The sequence below is a fragment of the Paramacrobiotus metropolitanus genome, unplaced genomic scaffold (assembly GCF_019649055.1).
Source record: "Paramacrobiotus metropolitanus isolate TYO unplaced genomic scaffold, Prichtersi_v1.0 Parri_scaffold0000015, whole genome shotgun sequence".
NCBI lineage: Eukaryota > Metazoa > Tardigrada > Eutardigrada > Parachela > Macrobiotidae > Paramacrobiotus > Paramacrobiotus metropolitanus.
In genome coordinates this window covers 663893-683628 of record NW_026570235.1, presented here as the reverse complement: position 1 = coordinate 683628, position 19736 = coordinate 663893, and the positions used below count along the sequence as shown (strand labels likewise).

General features: G+C 40.8%; 6 protein-coding genes across 12 annotated transcripts; 3 read left to right on the top strand and 3 right to left on the bottom strand.

Annotated features, from left to right (window-relative positions):
* Positions 1-163: 163 nt before the first annotated feature.
* Positions 164-1756, bottom strand: LOC129585101 (dnaJ homolog subfamily C member 17-like). The gene has a single exon (XM_055477642.1). It carries the CDS (start codon positions 1297-1299, stop codon positions 400-402), a length of 900 nt encoding a protein of 299 aa, XP_055333617.1. The 5' UTR covers positions 1300-1756; the 3' UTR covers positions 164-399.
* On the top strand, positions 1654-3822 carry LOC129585102 (mediator of RNA polymerase II transcription subunit 7-like). Of its 2 annotated transcripts, none has more exons than XM_055477644.1 (4): positions 1654-1932; positions 2366-2838; positions 3008-3045; positions 3152-3822. In XM_055477644.1, exons 2-4 carry the CDS (start codon positions 2455-2457, stop codon positions 3405-3407), a joined length of 678 nt encoding a protein of 225 aa, XP_055333619.1. In that variant the 5' UTR covers positions 1654-1932; positions 2366-2454; the 3' UTR covers positions 3408-3822. The 2 variants fall into 2 exon arrangements, with proteins under 2 accessions (XP_055333619.1, XP_055333618.1); XM_055477643.1 differs by having other exon boundaries at positions 1655-1996.
* LOC129585100 (steroid hormone receptor ERR1-like) lies at positions 3815-9117 on the bottom strand. 3 transcript variants are annotated; one of them, XM_055477641.1, is made up of 3 exons: positions 8551-9117; positions 6537-7713; positions 3815-5223 (listed from the first exon to the last, which is right to left on the bottom strand). In XM_055477641.1, exons 2-3 carry the CDS (start codon positions 7234-7236, stop codon positions 4265-4267), a joined length of 1659 nt encoding a protein of 552 aa, XP_055333616.1. In that variant the 5' UTR covers positions 7237-7713; positions 8551-9117; the 3' UTR covers positions 3815-4264. The 3 variants fall into 3 exon arrangements, with proteins under 3 accessions (XP_055333616.1, XP_055333614.1, XP_055333615.1); XM_055477639.1 differs by having other exon boundaries at positions 8622-9117; XM_055477640.1 differs by lacking the exon at positions 8551-9117 and adding an exon at positions 8375-8531.
* A 1694-nt stretch (positions 9118-10811) lies between these two features.
* On the top strand, positions 10812-14656 carry LOC129584972 (LON peptidase N-terminal domain and RING finger protein 3-like). 3 transcript variants are annotated; one of them, XM_055477437.1, is made up of 10 exons: positions 10812-11543; positions 11779-12059; positions 12701-12894; positions 12955-13069; positions 13126-13247; positions 13320-13391; positions 13456-13688; positions 13749-13811; positions 13965-14105; positions 14182-14656. In XM_055477437.1, exons 1-10 carry the CDS (start codon positions 10967-10969, stop codon positions 14316-14318), a joined length of 1935 nt encoding a protein of 644 aa, XP_055333412.1. In that variant the 5' UTR covers positions 10812-10966; the 3' UTR covers positions 14319-14656. The 3 variants fall into 3 exon arrangements, with proteins under 3 accessions (XP_055333412.1, XP_055333411.1, XP_055333413.1); XM_055477436.1 differs by having other exon boundaries at positions 10813-11543; positions 12698-12894; XM_055477438.1 differs by lacking the exons at positions 12701-12894; positions 12955-13069 and having other exon boundaries at positions 10813-11543.
* Positions 14657-14956: 300 nt separating this feature from the next.
* On the top strand, positions 14957-17637 carry LOC129584882 (N-acetylglucosamine-6-phosphate deacetylase-like). The gene is made up of 8 exons (XM_055477279.1): positions 14957-15357; positions 15453-15595; positions 15686-15740; positions 15913-16125; positions 16413-16501; positions 16561-16705; positions 16808-16984; positions 17093-17637. Exons 1-8 carry the CDS (start codon positions 15159-15161, stop codon positions 17308-17310), a joined length of 1239 nt encoding a protein of 412 aa, XP_055333254.1. The 5' UTR covers positions 14957-15158; the 3' UTR covers positions 17311-17637.
* Positions 17638-17695: 58 nt separating this feature from the next.
* LOC129584883 (vacuolar ATPase assembly integral membrane protein VMA21 homolog) lies at positions 17696-19591 on the bottom strand. 2 transcript variants are annotated; one of them, XM_055477281.1, is made up of 4 exons: positions 19291-19591; positions 18751-18956; positions 18357-18475; positions 17696-18180 (listed from the first exon to the last, which is right to left on the bottom strand). In XM_055477281.1, exons 2-4 carry the CDS (start codon positions 18930-18932, stop codon positions 18041-18043), a joined length of 441 nt encoding a protein of 146 aa, XP_055333256.1. In that variant the 5' UTR covers positions 18933-18956; positions 19291-19591; the 3' UTR covers positions 17696-18040. The 2 variants fall into 2 exon arrangements, with proteins under 2 accessions (XP_055333256.1, XP_055333255.1); XM_055477280.1 differs by having other exon boundaries at positions 18751-18936.
* Positions 19592-19736: the final 145 nt, after the last annotated feature.

Sequence of the window (19736 nt, the reverse complement as noted above, 5' to 3'; positions counted from 1 at the left end):
TATATATATATATATATGTATATCTATATTGACTTATATATATATATGACTGTATATTTTTCTATATCTATATTGACTTTTAAATTATTAAGTTACGTACTGTACATGCTTGATTATCTTAGAAGTACCCAACAAAGTGCAAACTACACAGAGAAAATTATGTGACACACGTTTAATACCAGTACAATTACTGGTTTCCGTTCCTTTACAAGTTACAACGCACAACCAGAAAACATGCGCAAAATAACTTAAACTTTTTCGGTTAGCTCGATAACAAGACAATATTTTGGATTATCGAAGTAAGGTCATAAAAAACTATACCAGCAGCTTAACAATAAACAACAGAATGAACAGATCAACACCCGGCGTTAAATTAACTGTAGTTTTATAAAGCCACTCCTAAACGCCGGCCTGTTTCCTCTTCTGGATGGTGGCCATTCTAATATTGTTCAAAACCATTGCCTCCAGCTCATCGTGTGTCATTTGTTTAGCAGGGGTTTTCGAGTGCGAATGTGGAATATCGGGACTACTTGCGCCGGCATCATTCCGGGATGACGGGTCGTCTTTCCGTACCCAACTCAAATCAAACATTCGGCCGCCTTCCTCCTTGAGCGCTCTCTCTGCTGCAGAGTGCGTTCGAAATTCCACAATCGCACTTCCCGAACGTTTCGGCGAGATGATAACGTGATTCACAGTTCCATACTGACTAAAGAGTGCCAACAAATAATCCTCGGTTATCCCGGCGTTTGTCTTGTCCGATGATGGCACAATCCATCGAATTTTGATACCATAGCCAGGCTCAGCGAGACGTGTGGAAGCCTGGGTCGCTTCACTTTGTTGTCTCCGCAAATCCTGCTGGAGACGTTCTTGCTCTGCTTCGACCCATTTACTGCCTTCCTTTCTGAGTCGCTGTATCTCCCGCTCTAACTGAGAAAGGGATGTCTCTCTTTCGGATTTCTGCGAGGCTGTCGTGCCACTTTCCCGCGCCTTGAGATCTTCGATAAGTTTGCGTCTTTTACTGTCCAGTTTCTCATTCCGCTCTTCGGCAGCCTTCCGGGCCTTCCAGAATCGATCATATGCAGCTTTGGCAGGGATGTCCGTAAGGATTTCAAGAGCTTGGGTTAAAAGATGAAACATCTCCGCGGCTTTAGGATTGTCTGGATTCTTATCCGGATGAAACTGCAGGGCCTTTTTCCGATACGCTTTGGATACTGCCTCCTTTGTGGAATTTTCGTCGATACCTAGCAAAGAGTACAGATCCATTTCTTTAACCTTGTCCAGTGCCTCTGTCCGGCTCATTTTTGAAAACAGTGAGATTTGAGAAACTCGAAAATGTATCAAGTATTGCGCTTCCAGCTGGATTCGTATATCGTTTATGTTTATAGACTTGCGGCGGCCCCAGGCAATGGAACAAGAAAAGTTAAGATACCCAGAAGAATTAGCACCAAAAGAACACTAGAACAGCCAAGAACTTTTACAACTTTAAAACCAGAATCGACTAAACGTTCTGAAATTAAAATTAAAAAGGAACTAGTTCAGATCATAAATTTTTTGGCATATGTCGTTTAATAATACGTGCGTTACTACGACGCTTTATTTAGTGCAAAAGTTCCAGTCACGTAAACCTGAGTCCAAATGGTAGGTTGGTATTTTCACGTTAGTTTATAAGTGAAAATACCGATACTACGCGATACGGATTCAGAAATCAAAACGTATACAGTACAGTTAATAAATTTTTTGTTATTACAATTTTGAAACTTTTTTCTTACGATTACTAATACGTTCGCGTTTTCTGTTTTGATTATTTGGCTTTATTACCTTGGTACACCAGTCGCTATTCGATTTTTGTGCTGACTGACGACGTTTTCTCCTGAACAATCGGCAGAATAATGCCAAAATGTGTAATTCTCGGCCTTCTGTGAACCTGTCAACGTTAGTTTTTGAATGTTTTCTTAGTTTCTAATCGTTGCTTTTAACTGTTAAGTGCTCGTAAGCGGTAAGTTTGTAAATAGGTTAGTTAAACCTTTAGAGTTATTAAGTACTTATAGAGTTATTGTATTATATACGCCAGCAATGTTCTTCCCACATTTGTGTACTTACTAATAATTATAGTCCTGAGTCTCTTGACACTTGCTTCTAATTTTAATTTCGTGCCTTTCCTCGCGGCTCGCGATGACGAAGTAAAGGCGAATCTTATGTTCTTGTTCCACACCTGATAAAACTGCTGTAAATCGGTTTTGCATTGGTCGTGAATATCTCCAAGTGCCGAAAAACGTTTCTGAGCGAGCAAGCACACTAGCAGTAGCCCGAGTACTGATGTCAAACTGTGGGTTACGGAATTTTATTTCTGACTTTCTTTTTTCAGCATTCGGGACGCTTTCTCAATTCTGACCACTATGTGTCGATAAAAGAACTTTAAAGAATATCCAGCTGGTGAATTACGATTTCTGGAGAATGTCGATTAATTCCTTTCCTACCCCTCCTGCTGTGTATTATAATCAGTACACCGATGAGAATATCAGTCGTGGTGCGGTGCCCGGACCTCCGCCTTTACCTCCACGGGGAGAAGTGTTTCATGCATTCGGTTCGCCGCAGTGGAATGATGATCATATTGTGAGGCCGCTGGAGACGTTGGGCATTAAACGACTCTATCCTCAACATTTCGATCGGAAGAAAGAACTGAAAAAAGTTCTCCATTCCGCACTGGCGATGTTTCTCGATCTCATTGATACTGTGGTCAAATGTCCGCGTTCTACAAAGCGCAACGAAAAATTAGAAGATCTCACCTTACTCTTCATCCACATGCAACATCTCCTTAATGAATACAGAGTGCACCAGGTATTTCTGCATTTGTTAGCATGAAAAAATCCGCGTTTTTTGAAGCTCGGAAACAAAAGTTTTTCTGACTAACGATATATTTTCTACTGCACGGGGATTAGGTTGTGTCGTGTAAACTTGTATTTTTTCGTTTCCGTTCCATTGTTGTAATGCTGTTTGACTTCCTTAGGCTAGAGAAATCGGACGCACAATGATGGAGGTGCAAAGGTGCGCTTACTGTTCGGTGGTCTGAGTTGTTGGCCGATGGCCGTACCTCGACTTTATTGTTGTGATTGTTTTTAAATCTGTTATTCATTACTGTTTTTGTGTTTAGGCGGCATACAAACGAAGTAACGGATCGTTTGGGAAAACACGTGGAAATGATTGCCGAAAAAGTGGCTGGATTTTCGGGAACTAGCACAACTGATCAAGCTCAGAAACTTTTAGCCGCTAATCTCAAGTGGGAAATAGCTAGTCAACAGGCCAGGCTTGCGGAATTGAAAAATGACCATGAAAACTCAGAAGAAATGCAAGAATGCGTAACCGAATCCGATGAAGCTTTGTTCGACTTCGTATGGAAAAACCAATAACCAACAAGAACTTTAAAAGTACTGTAATGCTTCATTTTGTTCATGGTTTCGGAATGTTTTGCGGTTAACTGTTAAGTGCTCGTAAGTTTGTAAATAGTTTAGTTAAACCTTTAGAGTTATTACTTATAGAGTTATTGTATTATATACGCCAGCAATGTTCTTCCCACATTTGTATTATTGGTTTCGCATGGTTTCCCGCAATGATGTGCATGCTTTTCGATTGTAAAATTTTTAAATGGTTTTACCGGTTTGTCGTTGTCTCGTTTCGTTTCCATGTTTCGTTTATATCTGTAGTTTTTAATTCTTCAGAAAATATTATTTTGGTTTTCCGATAGAAAATGCAAACATCTTTGTCATCTGTCAGCACGGGGTGATGATATTTGGCAGCTTCCGAATCCAGATTAAAGAAATTATATAATTTTAGGGATTTTTCGAAGACAGGTTTATTTGCATTCGGGTTGAATATCGATTTTAGAACAATAAAAAAGCAACATCTGCGGTAACAAAATAAAACTATGAATGAAAGTGTTAAGCGACAAAACCATGAGATCGCTATCCAGATTAAAAAAACCAATCTGGCATAAAAATACCAACAAGAAACTTATGACCACGGCAATTGTAACTGAAAACGACAGCGCGGCAGTGCCAAAATACCACATAACGGAGAGCAAGGGAAAGGTTTCAAATTCGGGCCAACGGGATAAACTAATTCGGATTCTCCTCTGGACGCTACCGAAAAAACAAAAGAACGCATAAAAAATGTCGAAACTGTACTGGTTCGATTGTGCTTTTTTCGTATAGGCAACTTGGTCGTGGGCTGTCAGAACAATCCAGAGCTTCGCAATTGGTCGACGGCATCACACGAGCTGATGTGCGGACTCTAACATCTCCAGAAATAACTTGTGCATCGTGATCTTTCCCTCATTTTTAATCATAAACCAAAACTGTTTGGCTAACCCATCAAGTACACGCAACTGAGGCAGCAAAAGTAGTAGGCTACTAGCACGAGCTGTGCCGTTTACGAACTGGTGGAGTGACTGGACAATGGTGTCGCGTAGCGCATTCCGAGCCTGCACGCATTCCAGTGTACATCCGCCGTTCAACAGAATAATGCATTTAATTAATACATACTCTTCGCGTTTCACATGGTATTCGGACAGTCCATCCACAAGGCGCGAAGCCCGCGTATGCACTTCTTCAAATCCAGCCTCCCGGGACATTTGGTCAACCACCGGGAAATCTTCGGCAAACATGAGAATCCGTGGATGAGCATCAATGGATTTGAAGCACAAACTGAACATTAGAATCTCGCACCATGTTGTCTGTAGCAAGTGCATTTGGTCGTTCAACGGCAGGTCCGGGAAGCCGGGTATCTGTTTGGCCCACCCAATAATTCCAACCAAATCGCGGTCGGCTAAATCGCACAATACGGACTGTATTTTCAGCGGAGTATCCAAACGGTCCGTAATATTGGCAGGAATATTTTCTGGTTCACAGGAGACCAATGCTGCGATCAACTGGTTCACTTCGTGAGATGTGGTTGACTTGCGTACAGCCGAGGCGTGCGGGATCTGAACAATGATGGGGTCACCAGTTGCGGCGCGCCGGTACTTCTGCCGGCCACCGCGAACTCTGTCCAAACGGACGCCCTCCTTTAGCATGCCCACGTCCAGACATTTTTTATACCGGCAGGCTTGACAAGCTTTCCGACGACGTTTGTCAATAACACAGGCATTATTGGCAGGACAGGCATATTCAATGTTCCCCTGGATAGTCCTTTTGAAGAATGCTTTACATGCTTCGCAAGAACTGACACCTAAAGATAACAATATAAACAAGTGTCACCGATGCAGCACAGCGTACCAACGGGTCCACTGGATCGCATACAGCTTATACAACTAATGAAAAAACTTTCCTAGAAAATACATCTTTATACTGGAGCTCTTACATAACGAATCTACCCTAGGCTTACATGTATTTCTGACCGTTATTTAGCACGCAGTCCGCAGATAAAAATGTGCGCGATAGTTATGATCGCAGTGGTCATACCGTAGCTCCGCATAAGTACAGTATTCCTTATCACTACTTTATTATGATAGTTTTTCAGACTTCCTCATCATTTTGATTTCCGCAACTGCGAATCGTTATTTTGTTTACTGTCAGTTCAAATTAACCAATAAAAAGAAAAAGAGTGTAAAAAGCGTTAACGCTACTCCTAATTTGTGATACGTAAATACCTTTTCACGAGGTTTTGATTTTAAAACACCAGATCTACATACATTCAAGCCTGTTGCATATTAAATGATTTCTGTAATTATGCTCATAATGCTTGCTTAAAATAAATAAGTACCGAAATTAGAGTGCTACTCGTATTATATAATTCCTTTTAAAACGGTGTCTGATCTGTGCATCACGTTCAGGAAATCACGTTCTCATTTTCCACGTTACTACCTGACAACATTCATCTGACGTGCGGTACGTAAGCATACCGGCAGCATTGAATGTAAAAAACACAGCCCGCAGAAAGCTTCAGAACAGGTTCTTCCAACCCAAACAGGTTTTTCTATGCAATTACTACTGGAAACGATGGTAAAAAAGGATCATCACAGTAGCCAGTAAGTAGCAGGTAACTAAAAGTTGTTTGATGGAAACAATTACTTCTGATTGTGAGCTGCGCCCACAATAATTTCGTGAGAGCATCGAAAATTATACAACCGTAAATCGTTTCAAGCTGAATTATTACAAAATTAATGACGGAAAATGATCAAATAATAAAACAAAAAACTTTTTTTTAATTTTTTTGATGCTGAAAATTAAATTAACATTTATAAGCCAGTCTAATTTGCAAAACAACAACATGTCACACTGACATAAATTACTGTGTTCACACAACACTTGAAAAGTCTAACTGACTGTGCAGACTGATAAAATTAATGATAATCCAACAGTAGCACATCTGTATATGTGACTGGCAGCCACCGGTATAATTGAATATTAGTGCTGAAAGTGCGTTCAATTAAAATTTATATTGCACACAATTACTTCAATACTTGCACACCATTAATTTAGGGTAAAAAGCACGGTTAGCTACAAGCTGCTTTTTATTTATCCATCTACTTATGAACTCACCGTAATGGTAGCCACTAGCCGAATCGTCGCAGACAAGACACTTCCGCTTCCGTGAGACCTCTTCTGAAAAGCCAGCTTCCTCTCCATGAAAACTTCCCTGTAGACTGGAGTTACTGCCTTCATCCTCGCCCTGCACACTACTCCCTGGTCCCTCCATATCCTCATCACTCACTCCGCGCATCAGCTTCGGCTGCACTCCGGATCGCGACCAGGACGCCGCTGCTGGATGTTTGTTGTGCGTGCCGGCCCGCGTGCGACTGGCTACTCCATTCCCGTCATCCCGCGCACTGGAAGTGGATCCCGTCGACGTCATCCGCTGCATCCCGTTGGAGCCGCCAGCCGCGGGCGACGCGAACACTTCATCCACCGCATGCCCACTGGCCGATTCCAAATGCTCCCCGCCGCCATAGCGCACCACAGTCGCACTGGCTGTCGGTTTCTCCCACCGAGAGCGCAGTTCATGGAACAAACTCCCGCTGCCCGACAGTCCATACGGATCCGAATGGGACTCCTCCGATTGGCCGTGCACGCTGACGGAGGACGCCGAATCCACAATGTCCAGACCGTGATCGTGCAGATTACCCGATGTGCTGTGGACCACTTCCGCGGGCGATGGAGAATGGCGGACTGTCGTGGGATGACCACTGACGCGGATGGTGGATGGTCGCGGTGGACTGTGGGAGTGGCGTGGCTTGTACATACTGGCGGATGTCGGCTTTAATACAGCCAGTCCATAATTAGCATGTGGAAAATACCAGAAATCAATTTTGCCAAGATGCACGTAAAATCCCCTTTGGTAGTTATTAATCGCGAGGCCAGGTGAGCAGGTATGGAGACAGGAAGGGCAGCTGTGCAAAGGAGTGGCAGTTATTCCATACACACGGAAGTTAATACAGAAAAATATAAGCCGTCCGTGTCCGTGTTAATCGCTAAAGAAGCATCTGGAAGGCCTGAGCGTCTGCTGATTCGAGTGATAAGAATCCGTCAGACGTTTGGTGTAATTATACACTCGACGGATATGCTTTACGGAAAAATTCCGGTTATGCTGATCATTCCGGTGAATTTCACCGGTAGCGTCGATGCTCACTGCGAACCGCTGCACCACAAACACAGGTAAGTGCAGATACTGTACATGCATATGACTGATACGATGCACCGTATTTATGCTGGCCGGTTTCTGCAATACAGGAATACACGTTACAGCACCTGCAGATATGTTAAACAGCCTTTCGCCAAACAAATGGTACGATATTACAGATATCAACGCCCCAAAGGAACACGAAACAGGTGCTATAGCACAGTTGAAAGCAAAGTCAGATGTAAACCTGCTGCGGCATACCAAAAAGTCTAATTTTGTGTATAGGCAGAATTAGATCAGTTAATGAATCGCTAGAATTTCATTAATAATTATTGATAATAATATTTGTGACTGTAAGGTACTGTAATTCACTACAATATTTTCTCAACTGCCGGCTTACGGGCCGATGTTTCAAAATTCTTTTTCTTTCTTAACTAGTGATTAGAAGTTTCGAACAACGCAATTATCGTAGCAAAATACATACATAATATTAAGAATGTTGCAACAGTATAAATCATATGCACATGCAGGTCTAACATGCTTACTTATTCTTAATTTATTTGTTCGAAGAAAGAAAAGAAACCTAGGTACGTTGAGCATAATAAAGATCTGAAGTAAATTAAATTTGCCCACAATCTAAGGTTTGAATAACGGATTCGCAGGGGTAAAAGAGCTACCAATAAAGAATTTTACTTAAAAACTAATTCACAAAATCTGAGAATAATTTTTTACAGGACAGCGTATACGAAGAAAATCTTACCTAGCATATCTACCGTGCAAAATGGGTATTACAATTACAGCACAAAGTGCGGCCAAAGGCAGTTTAAGGGATTGAACTTCCAAAAGATATCGGCGAAAATGCTTATCTATTTTGAAATCGACGTCTGATAACACAACGCCGGACAAAGACATAAAGAGGTGCAAATTTTTTATTACCAATAATAAAGAGTCCACAAATACAAACAGGAAGTATTGTAAAATATATAGTAACAGCTCTGAATAATTACATTTGCAACAACAGCGACATTGGTCATGGATGCCGAGCTCCGGGAATAATCTTCTGGGATAGATATCGATAATGGCAAGCGCATTAAGCCCGATAAGGTGGAATTGTAAAGGGACGGCGAAGAACAATTAAGCACTTCTTGATATAAAGAGCAGATGGTAGATGTTGTGCTTAATATGTTATCTTTGCAGAGCTCGCGATCGGATGTTCTTTTGCAAATGCGATGCGTTGCAAATGTCAGCTGGGGTGGTCCCTGCCAGAACCAGAAACAAACCAGACTGGTTTCCAGATAGTTGGCCGATAGTAGCAATAATAATGATATCTAGCTAGATAAAACCTAGGCACAACGTACATGCATTTGCCCACCACGAATAAGAACACTTCCGCTCCGTACTCTGCCGCGAAGGCGGCCGAGACTGCAGACGATTTTGATTACATAACCAAATGTATTGTACAAAACGATTTGGGATTGGTTGAGGTTCTTTTCCAGTGTGTACGACGGCCCAACAGTACAAAATGCTAGCAAGCAAAACAAACATAAGCTTTGTACGCTGCAAATCGATCTGTACACTGTATTTTAAGGCTAACCTTTCCAGCTGGTTATATAACTTGCCGATCGACCTTGAACTTGAAGACTAAAACTGCCGCACTATAAGTCCACAGCAGCTACGCTGTGCGATGGTACTGTATGTTATGTGGGACCGAAGGTACAATATTCCATCATTCCATGCATTTGCTGCATGGCGGTCCGATACCGGCATCCGTATTATCCCACTTTTACATACGACGACGACGTCACTATGCAGCGGGATACACTACTACGAAGTATAGACACTAACTTGTCTGATAGCAGTGATGTCTTAAAAACCGGCTTTGCCGCAGTACGTAGTACCGTCGATACTTACGATACTTCGAAATCGAAAAGACATTACTTAAGTATTGTGGCTTTATGCTTCGAAAATAAATGCACTACTTGCACCCACCGGGTGACTGCAGTTTTGAAACAAAAACATCTATACGCTAGGCCGCGCAAAATGTTAGCGCGGAAGATAGACGAAAATATTATATTAAAAGCCGACTTGGGATTTAAATGTTGTATTAAAGAAGAACTAAACAGAAAATAAGACACACGTCGAATGTTTTACAGTAACTGACTGAAAGATTCTATGCATCAGAATATCGGGACAGCCACATTCATGGAAGAAATGAGAAAACTGAAACGTTGGGAGCAAAACATGGCGTTTCCTTATCACGTGTTTTGAGCGATGGCCAGTTGTTCCTTGCGCTAAGCCGCTACTGCAACTTTGATGGCGCTTCGCGTTCGATCCTTGTGCTCTTCTTTGATTGCACTTAATGTAAAAGTAGACAATGTAAAAGTCTACATTGTAGTTACCTGGAAATTTTTTGGAAAAACGGTAATTCAACAAAGCATGCGATCTGTCAGAACTCCGGCAACATTTGAGGGATTACAGATACTAATAACAAAAATGATACGGCGATCATTCATAAACTAAGTACTTTACCGTACTTTAACCGTAACACTCTGGCTCATAAGTACAATCTGGTGTATCGTAAGTTTCTAAAAGTTTCTGCTTACTGTACAAATTTGAAAAATATGCCCAACGTTCCACGTGCTCGTTACCATTCATGAACTTTCATTTACAGGCGGCAAAATAAATTATTGCGAGATTTCCGTCCCTTAATGATAATGGGCACAATATAATTCGACAAAAGAAATACTGCAAAGATCTTGTAGAATGCCGTACGGACAAACGTACAAACGTACGTAACTGAAGATTTTAAGAAAATTTGTCAAGTGAATGCAGGCATTAACGATAAGTAGTTTTTTTTTAAATTTGTAACATACTCCATTACCTGATCTGAATACGTCAAGCCCCACTTCCGGCTGGTTGGTGGCATGGGGTGCTACATTCCATTTCACCCAGAATAGTGAATGCAAATTGTTGTAAGGAATTAATGATAACATTGATAAGTAAGTAACTAAGTATTCATATTTGTATCAAGTATTCTATTAATTTAAAATTATGTGTTGTACAATGTACAGATACACTAGGTGCCTAGAGGCTAGAGTAGGTGCAACTTATAGAGGAATTTACTGTACTTGTATATTAAGTATACGAGTATTAATGATTGGCGATTGCCACTAGGTGGCGGGCACAAGCTTCCCAAATACAACCAATTTTGTCAGGAAATAGGTTTGTGCAGTTGCCAGTTTTGGCATTTCAACAAAAGATTTGTGCTATTACCGTACATTTTTCACCGCGTTCTTAGTAATATTTTTTCAAGTTTTATAGGAAGCCGTGGATCTGAACGATTAACAATATCATGGACCTTCCAGAAAAGCTCATAAAGGCTCAAATGGACAAGTTGCAAGAAGTGGACACGCTGATAAAGCAGAAAGATCTGAGAAGCGCATTGTTAAAATATTTGGATGCAAAAGGAGCACTTGATGGTTGTATTCCATACAAGAATTTCTCCTCTTTCGTCCGCCGATTTATTGATAACATATCCGTGGATATTCCGACAATTAGCGGCAGCGCCGAAACCGCAAGTGAAAGTGAAACTGATCATCTTGTCTATGGCTTGCTGAGTTGTGGTATTTGTAAGAGAATTTTGGAAGTGCCTGTTACTCTTCCTTGCGAGGAGACAGGACATACTTTCTGCAAAGTGTGCATTACAGCGCTTGCTCAGTCGGGTTCCTCCAGATGCCCCACTTGTCAAAGCAGATTTTCAGCATCATTTAGCGAGAAAGCTAATGCGTCGTTCGCGGTCGGTCGCCTGGTGGAAATTTATTTCCCAGATGTTGCAAGGGCCTACCAACTGAAGCGGGAGGGAAACGAATGTTTTGCTGCAAATGATCATTACGGATCGTTATCGAAATACAACGAAGCTGTTCGAGTTGGTATGACGGAGTATCCATTTGAGTAAAAAAATTTTCTATGATTATAACACGTGGTTTTCAGTGCGGAGTATGCACATATAGTCGCACAACGTAATCATCGGGTGATAAGTAAGTAATAATAACACGATACGGTAATAATAAATTTTGAATAACTTTGCGAATGCCGGCTGTTACCAATGAACAGTTGAAGTAAGCAAATAATGCAAGATTAGATGTTTCTGTTTGGTTTTTGTAGGAGGTCCAGAGGCGTCCGTTCTGAGTAATCGCTCTCAACTTTACTTTGTGCTGGGTAACAACGAGGAGGCTGTTAGCGATGCCGATGCTGCTATAGAGTTGAGACCGTCGTGGTCAAAGCCGTACTACAGGAAAGCCTTGGCGCTGTTCGCTGATGCACAGTTTGCGTCTTGCTCGGCGACAGGTTTTCAGATGGCAGTTTTGGACAGAGAAAATCCTCAAATCAGGGAGCTTCTGCCAAAAATATTGTGGAAATATCTTACCTTGGAATCTGATACCCAGGTAAATGTAATCGATTAACGACGCGACTGGTGGTGGATTTAGCAGATTTAGCATATTTTACCATAAGGAAGAGGAAGCTTTTGCTTCCTTCGCTTTTACTTTTGGAAGAGGAAAAGGAAGGAAGCCATTGCTCCAGGAAGATAATAATAATAATAACTGGACATCGCTTTTCTCGAGTTATTATTTTCGAAAAGCTACCTCCTGCTCTGTAGGTATGAATATGAAAGAAGAGATTTAGCATTGAGATGCAACCTGGAAATGCAGTGTCGTGTCTGTTCTCGAAAGTCGGGTCGTTTTATGATATGGAACCAGAACAACAGTAACTTGTCTTAGCTTTCGGAATGGCTGATCGAGAATGATTTGTATCTGGTGATTTGCATTTCTATCAGATCATTGCAAGAACAATCAGCACATCAACCTTACCTTCCCAGAAGTTAAAAAATGTTCATGCCATTTTTGTCTTCAAGGACCGATCGATTCCTAACTGTGCATTCGCCATAGTCGTATATTGTTAAATTCAAGTAACTTTCTACGTGTAGGCAGTGTGTACATGATTATAATATTCAAATTAGTTAAGATCTGACGATATCAAGATTTTCGCTTTTTTGTTTATTTTTTTGTTTTAACTTCCATTCAAGGAGGACACAATGGAAGTCACGACTGATACGGAAGGAATTGCCGACTGGTGTTCAAAAATGGTAGAGCGCTTTGAGGAAGCTGTTGCCGTTCTGACTTCTTTGATGAACCGCTGCCCGAAATCTGCTTCCAAAGAACACGCAGTCGACGTCGGTCTTGATATTGTAGAGGAAATTCTTACTTGTACTTTATGCTATAGGTAATTCTGCTTACATTTCCCTACACGAATGAACAGAATTTCGATTCGCGTTTTCCTCAGGTTGCTCTATAAACCAGTTACTCCACGTTGTGGGCACTCATTTTGTAAGCAATGTCTGCATCGCGTACTGGATTTCAAGCCATCCTGTCCTCAGTGTAGGAGTGACCTTTCGGATGTAATTGTCGAGTAAATAGTGAATTTCGAATCAACCCTTAGCTGCATTGTTTTCAGTATCTGGCTGAGAAACGTTTTGCAACGACTGAAGTTTTGCAAAAAGTTTGCGAAAGTTTGCTTCCGAAAGTCTTCGAAGAAAGAGTTCACATGTTTAATACAGAAATGCAAGAATTGGCACGGTATGTGTTAGTTTGTACATGCGGAATTGCGAATCAATTTGGTTTGGATGGCGCAAATGATCATTTTTGTAGATTGAGTGAAGACGAGGCGGAAATTCCCGTATTCGTTCTAACTGTTGCATGGCCGGATATTCCGCTGTTTCTGTGAGTAACCACGTTTGGGACCTTGGAGTGGCTATTAATTTCCGTATTCTGCTCGTTGGTTTAGGCACGTGTTTGAACCTCGTTATCGGTTAATGGTGCGGCAAGCATTGGAGTCTGGATCGAACCGCTTTGGAATGGCTTGTGCTCCACCCAGCGAAGACAATACGACTGACGTGTTCGCCGATTATGGAACAATTCTTCGGATCGAACATATTGAGTACGAGGAAGATGGTAGATGCTTTGTGCATTGTAAGGGGGAAAGGCGATTCCGGGTGCTCAGTCGCAGTATGCGAGAAGGTTAGAGCGAAGTCACTGGCAAAAAATTAATACTTGCAACAAGCTAAATCTATTTGCCAGGCTATCACACCGCTCGTGTGAAGTACATTGCTGACAGGGTTCTTCTGGAAGATGAAATACTAGGTTAGTGCCCCGCACTTCTGAGCTTTGTTTATCTCGTACGGCAAACTGCCGTGTATTTTGTCTTTTTGCTATACTGATAACGAATTACATGTATACCCAGAGTTATACTGTGTGATTAACACCGGCCTAGATAACCTGAAATATGTCTTACAGAAGTGCGTGCACTGGAGGATGAATATTATGGTTTAATTGAGAAAGAACTGGCTGATCTTGATTCTGCAACGTTGGCTCATTTGACCGACAATATTGGTCCGTTTCCCGCGAAAGGTGACCTTAGCGTGCACACGGAAAATGGTATTATGCGAACTTTTTTGCCGTTGACTTTTGTGATGACTTTTATTTTGTGAAATTTACAATGGAGTTTGAGCAGGTCCACCTTGGATATGGTGGTATGCTGCATTTACGGAGAGTAAATCGGCGCTGCCTTCTTGGAACTTGAATCTGCTAAAGGAAACCAGCGTTAAGGCTCGGTTGCAGATGGTCCACCACTTGATTAATCGCGATTAAACGCATCCTCAACTTATACATTTTTAAAACTTTCTAGCTCTCATTGCTGTGGCGTGTGATCTAGTCTGTTTCCTACGGCGAATACTGAATAATGTGCCACAAAAGTGCGAACAGTGCCTTGTCTCTGCGAATGTGAAATAGACCGATCTTTTTGTACAGACTAAGTAAATATGTTTGTCGCTTAATAGTAGACGATGATAATACTCACCTCCCAGTCTTTAATAAGATGTAGTACTTAACTGAAAGTTGACAAAGTGATTAATATTATATAATATGATGATATGAGAACTTTCCGGAATAGTGTTGAATTTATAATAAGACAGTTATTCCTTTTGCAAGTTTCCGAAGAATGCATTAATATAAGTGCTTAATAAATATCCAGCATTTTGTATTCCACTTGATACATTCCTTTCTGTCCTTTGAAAAGCTTCATGCTCCAGTAGTACAGTAACAAAAAACAATGTTATGTACATTACAAATCAGAATTTCTGGTAAAGTACCGGGAAGCTCAATAAATTAATTATTAAACGAAGCGCCTCTCCTACGTCACAGCGCGTCTTCGGCTTCGATTCGAATCACCGTTCTCAGCACGAAGCAAAGCAATACAGTTTTGTAATTTAATAGCGAGAGAACTTTACTACACCGTACACGATTCTACCATCAGTTTTATTTTTATACAAGGAAAATGCCAAAAATTCCAAAATGGCTTTTAGTTTGATTAACGGAAACCTGCATATGTTTATTCGATAATTTTTTGAAATTGATTTGTAAGATTGTAAGAGGGTCCTCAATTTGAATTTTGACGCAATTGCAGTATTGAAAATATCGACGTATGACTCCATGGATCCAGATAAAGTGATCAGGTTTCGAGATTGTACAATTTTACGAAATGGATCTTTAATTAAGGAAGATCTGTGGATCCGAAATGGAAAAATTCTGGACCCCGAACCGCTTTTCTTTGATGAACAACGTTCTGCAGATATTAATGTTTATTGTCCGTTTATAATTTCTCCTGGTTTCATCGAAACGCAGATAAACGGTACGGTTTGGTTACGTACTTTGGTATGCTGCATACCGTATGCAACTGTGCAGTTCACACTGTATACATTTCGAAAATCGTTGTTAACTCAACAGGTGCTTTTGGAGTGGATTTTACGAGCTGCACTGCAGACAATATCAAAGCTGGTCTGGATTTAGTCAGAAAAGGAATTCTTCGGCATGGCGTTACCTCATTCTGTCCCACCGTTATCACCTCTTCGCCTGACAACTATCACCAGGTGCTGATATAATGTTTTATTTTTTTGTAGTTTTCGATTGTTCGTTGTGCATCTTGTCGCCATTGTTTCAGTATATTAATTTCTGTGTAGATTCTTCCGCACATTAAAAGAGATCCTGGAGGCCCCCATGGAGCTGAAATTCTTGGTACGGAAAATCTTTCTGATATCGATAAAAGCTGTCTTCGGTAACAGTGGACCAGTGGTTATTATGGTACTTAGTTTCGATGCTTGATTTTTTGCTACGATAGAATTTTGTGTACCGTTTATTATTACCAAATTGGCATCAGTATTTTTTAAAAAAATGTGTATTTGTTTAGGTTTACATTTAGAAGGACCTTTCATAAATGTGAGCAAAAAAGGAGCTCATCGATCGGAATTTATCCAGAGCGAAATGCTTGACGGCATGGGCTACGTCGAAGCTGTATATGGGAATCTCAGTAACGTTTCAATTATTACCATGGCTCCTGAATTAAATGGCGCCTTGAAAACGATTGAACAGCTGGCTCAAAAAGGAATCGTTGTTTCTCTAGGTAGGTTCCGTGCGTTGCAAGCGATTAGTTCGGCGCTGGTGTTTGATTGAGACTTGAGAGCAATGGAACCGCCTGCGGCGTATTACGATCTCGTGCTCGGTTAAAATGCATAACCTCGCTTTAAAAGGTTTAATCCGTGAATTGGGATACTGAGTTGTACTGTAGTATTGCAGTTACGCAGCTTTAAGTAACGAAGCTGTTGTGCAGTTTAGCGAATGCTTGTTACATTCGGGTTTCTTAATAAGAAGTAATATGCTAAGTAAAAGATGGGATTTGTATTGAATTAGGACATTCAGGAGCGAACATCGAATTGGCGGAAGAGGCTGTCCATCGCGGCGCATCATCGATGACCCATTTGTTCAATGCTATGCCACCCGTAAATAACATTTCAGTTAAATACGGTGATTGGTGTGCTTTACGTTTTCTGTTTTTTAGTTTCATCACCGTGATCCCGGTATGATTGGATTGATTGCTCAGTCGGCAACCGGGGCGGTTCCCCAAGTATTTTACGGCATGATTCCTGATGGTATTCACACTCACGCGGCTTCCTTAAAAATCGCATATCGCACACATCCGAGAGGTAAAATAGATATGGATATGTTATTATTATTTATTATTGTTTGCACGAGAAAGGCATTGTTGGTTTTGATTTGTATAAATGGCACAGTCCATGCACGCATAGGTGTCGTACTGGTTACTGATGGAATCTCCGCCATGGGGCTTAGTGAAGGATTCCATTTATTGGGAGGATCGAAACTTCATATTTCTGGAAATCGTGCAGTTATAGCTGGGACGGAGACTCTTTGTGGTAGTATTGCGACGATGGATCGTTGCATACGCTACTTTTTGAAAGCTACAGGTTAGGTGTTTACAAACTTTTAACAGATAACGCGCGCTATAACTTGATCCGAAAAGACTCCAGACTGTTGTTTCGTGTCAGACATTCCGACTGAATTTGTTTGTGCAGATTGCACCGTTGAACAAGCATTGGAAAGCGCTACGCTTCACCCTGCTCAAATGCTTCATATCGAGCATCGAAAGGGAACACTGAGTTTTGGCAGCGATGCTGATTTTGTCGTTCTGGATAATCAGCTCTCTGTTTTGGCTACTTTTATTGCCGGAGAGTGTGTTTGGCAAGGTGATACCTTCCCTTCTCCAGTTCTTCCATTCCCGATTATCGCGTGATGAGATCGATCCGGATAGCAAGCTGCACTAACGTCCAGATATAAATATTTACATCTTGCATATTGTCAGACCGGTGCTTTTTTGCGCTTTCCCGTTTGTGATGGCCATTTGCCGAATTTTTCTAAGAGATCTGTTCGTTTTATTTACTGAAGTTGTCTTGCGACTATGTAATCAACCAAGATGTTCAGGTGATTTTTATACCTTTTTTGCAGTGTTAGTTTTGCACTTTGTGGTATCAGAGTTTGACGCCTAATTTTTCCAACTTCTGCACGCGTACTTAATGGCTCTAGAATTTAGAATATCTTACTGTAAAATGATTACTTATTATACTCGTATCTTGTAGTCAAATTTACTGTTAGTCACATTTACTGGAGCGAGATGCCTCTAGCGGTTAGAATTTTTTCTTCATATATTTTGCCATCGGTATCGACTGTACTCGTGTTTGGTTATTTAAACACACGAGCAGCGGCTAAATTATTTAAACACATAAGCAGGGGCAAGGTACTAAAAATTTTTAACTGCAAACATTCCTAGTTCCAATTTCCTACAAATACTCAAACGCGTTATCCGACAACAGCTGCACCCAGATAAAAATGGAAAATACATAAAAAAATCACCATAGCATGTGTCAATAGTTAATTTTTCCCGATCCGTATTAAATAACACATCAAAAGGAATTCCTTTAAATAATAAGACTGTGGTAGCGAAACAGTTGCATTGTTCCGAACCACTAGTCTTGCTTGATATTGCGAGGTTTAATGCCTTCCCGGTATGCCCGGTAAACCATGATGCCCAGTACAACATGGATGGACGCAACGGCAAGAACAGCCCAGTAAATGGCACTTTGTCCGGAAGCAATTCCGAGATACTCTAGAGGACAGAAACTGTTTTGGTAATATTTTCTAACGTGTACTGGTAAGAGCTTTAACATGAAACATTTTAATGAGATAGCACATTTTGCTACATTTAACGATAAATCAGGCATTTGCTAAACAGTGATTCCATTTTGGTTTTAGTGCAGTGATAGTATTTCATGCGTCACTCACGCTCAAATATAACTTTTTTGGCCCCGAAATATGACGCAATAGGGAGAAACACGATAAGCAGGGTGTATGTTGTCAGATTTTTGAATATACTGCTCACTTCGTCGTCACTAACACTGCTCCTGAAATAGTTAAGAAGATGAACGTATGCAGCAAGAATAATAAAACGCGAAAGCGATTGTGCAACCGGCGTCTATTGTAAAGGTAAGTACTTACTTACACTAAAATAATAATTAGTAGTATTGTTAATTTAACTTCGAAACTGCGCACACACGAAATAGTGGTACATAATCCAATTCACAAACACACGATAAATAATTTGTACGCAAATCTCATAAACTTGTACTCAGAGAAATTACTACTTGTCAAAGCTGTACTGTTTCAAAGAAAAACCTACAGTTCCTTGGGTTGTTTAACGGGACTTCCGCTTCGCGGCTTGCGTTCTTTAACAGGACTGCCCGTTTTTGCTTTGCTCGGGCTTTCGCTCCTTGCTTTGTCTGGGCTTTCGCTTCTTGGCTTATCATCATTTTCTTCCGGTCTGCTTTTCAATACCGGTCGCGGTGTGTGTGAAGTAGACATTATTCTGTTGTGACAAAATCAAACCTGTACGAGAGTATCAATATCACGCAAAAACCTTGTACGAGCATTACAGATCTCTAACACATAATTATTTATAATTCATGTTAATTTATAGTTATTATAAAAGTATGGGAAGGCCGTAAGGTACTTATAAGGTACTTATGGTTAGAAAAAACTTGATATAATATAATAATAACAAACCTAAAAACCTTTTCACCTTCAGTACGCTCATGTTCATACCGCCAGTATTTGCATCTATCGCTTTAATAATCATTTAGTCGCAGAATCATCTTCTTATTTTATGGATCTAGTCATCTAGCCGCTTTGCCCCTCTGCCCTTCCTCGGCAAGAGTCTTACCTCTGCGAATATTACAATCAGCCAACCAGCTCTAATCACCAACTATGTAGAGTATCAAGCAGTAAGAACACCCGAAATTATCTTGCCTCAGTTAACAAATCCCCAGGCAAATTAAAAGTATGTTAAAAAATTAAGCGAACTGCGAACAACACAATGAACAGTACCAGTAGTTCAATAGTATAGCATTTATGATAAATGATTTATCATTAACTGCTGATAAATATGATTTTAAATTAAACTAAGATAACGAAAAACATGGGGACCGCTCTCCTGAAATCCTTTTTGCGGAATACGGGCGCGCGCAGACTGCAGAGCAGGCGCACAACTACCACAATATATTTTTCCACCCGGTCCTTCATGCTGGAACAGGATTTTACTCTGACATACGAAGCCGTATTTTAGTTCCGTGTGATCCTCACTTGGGGGATTGGCATATGTTACAGAAA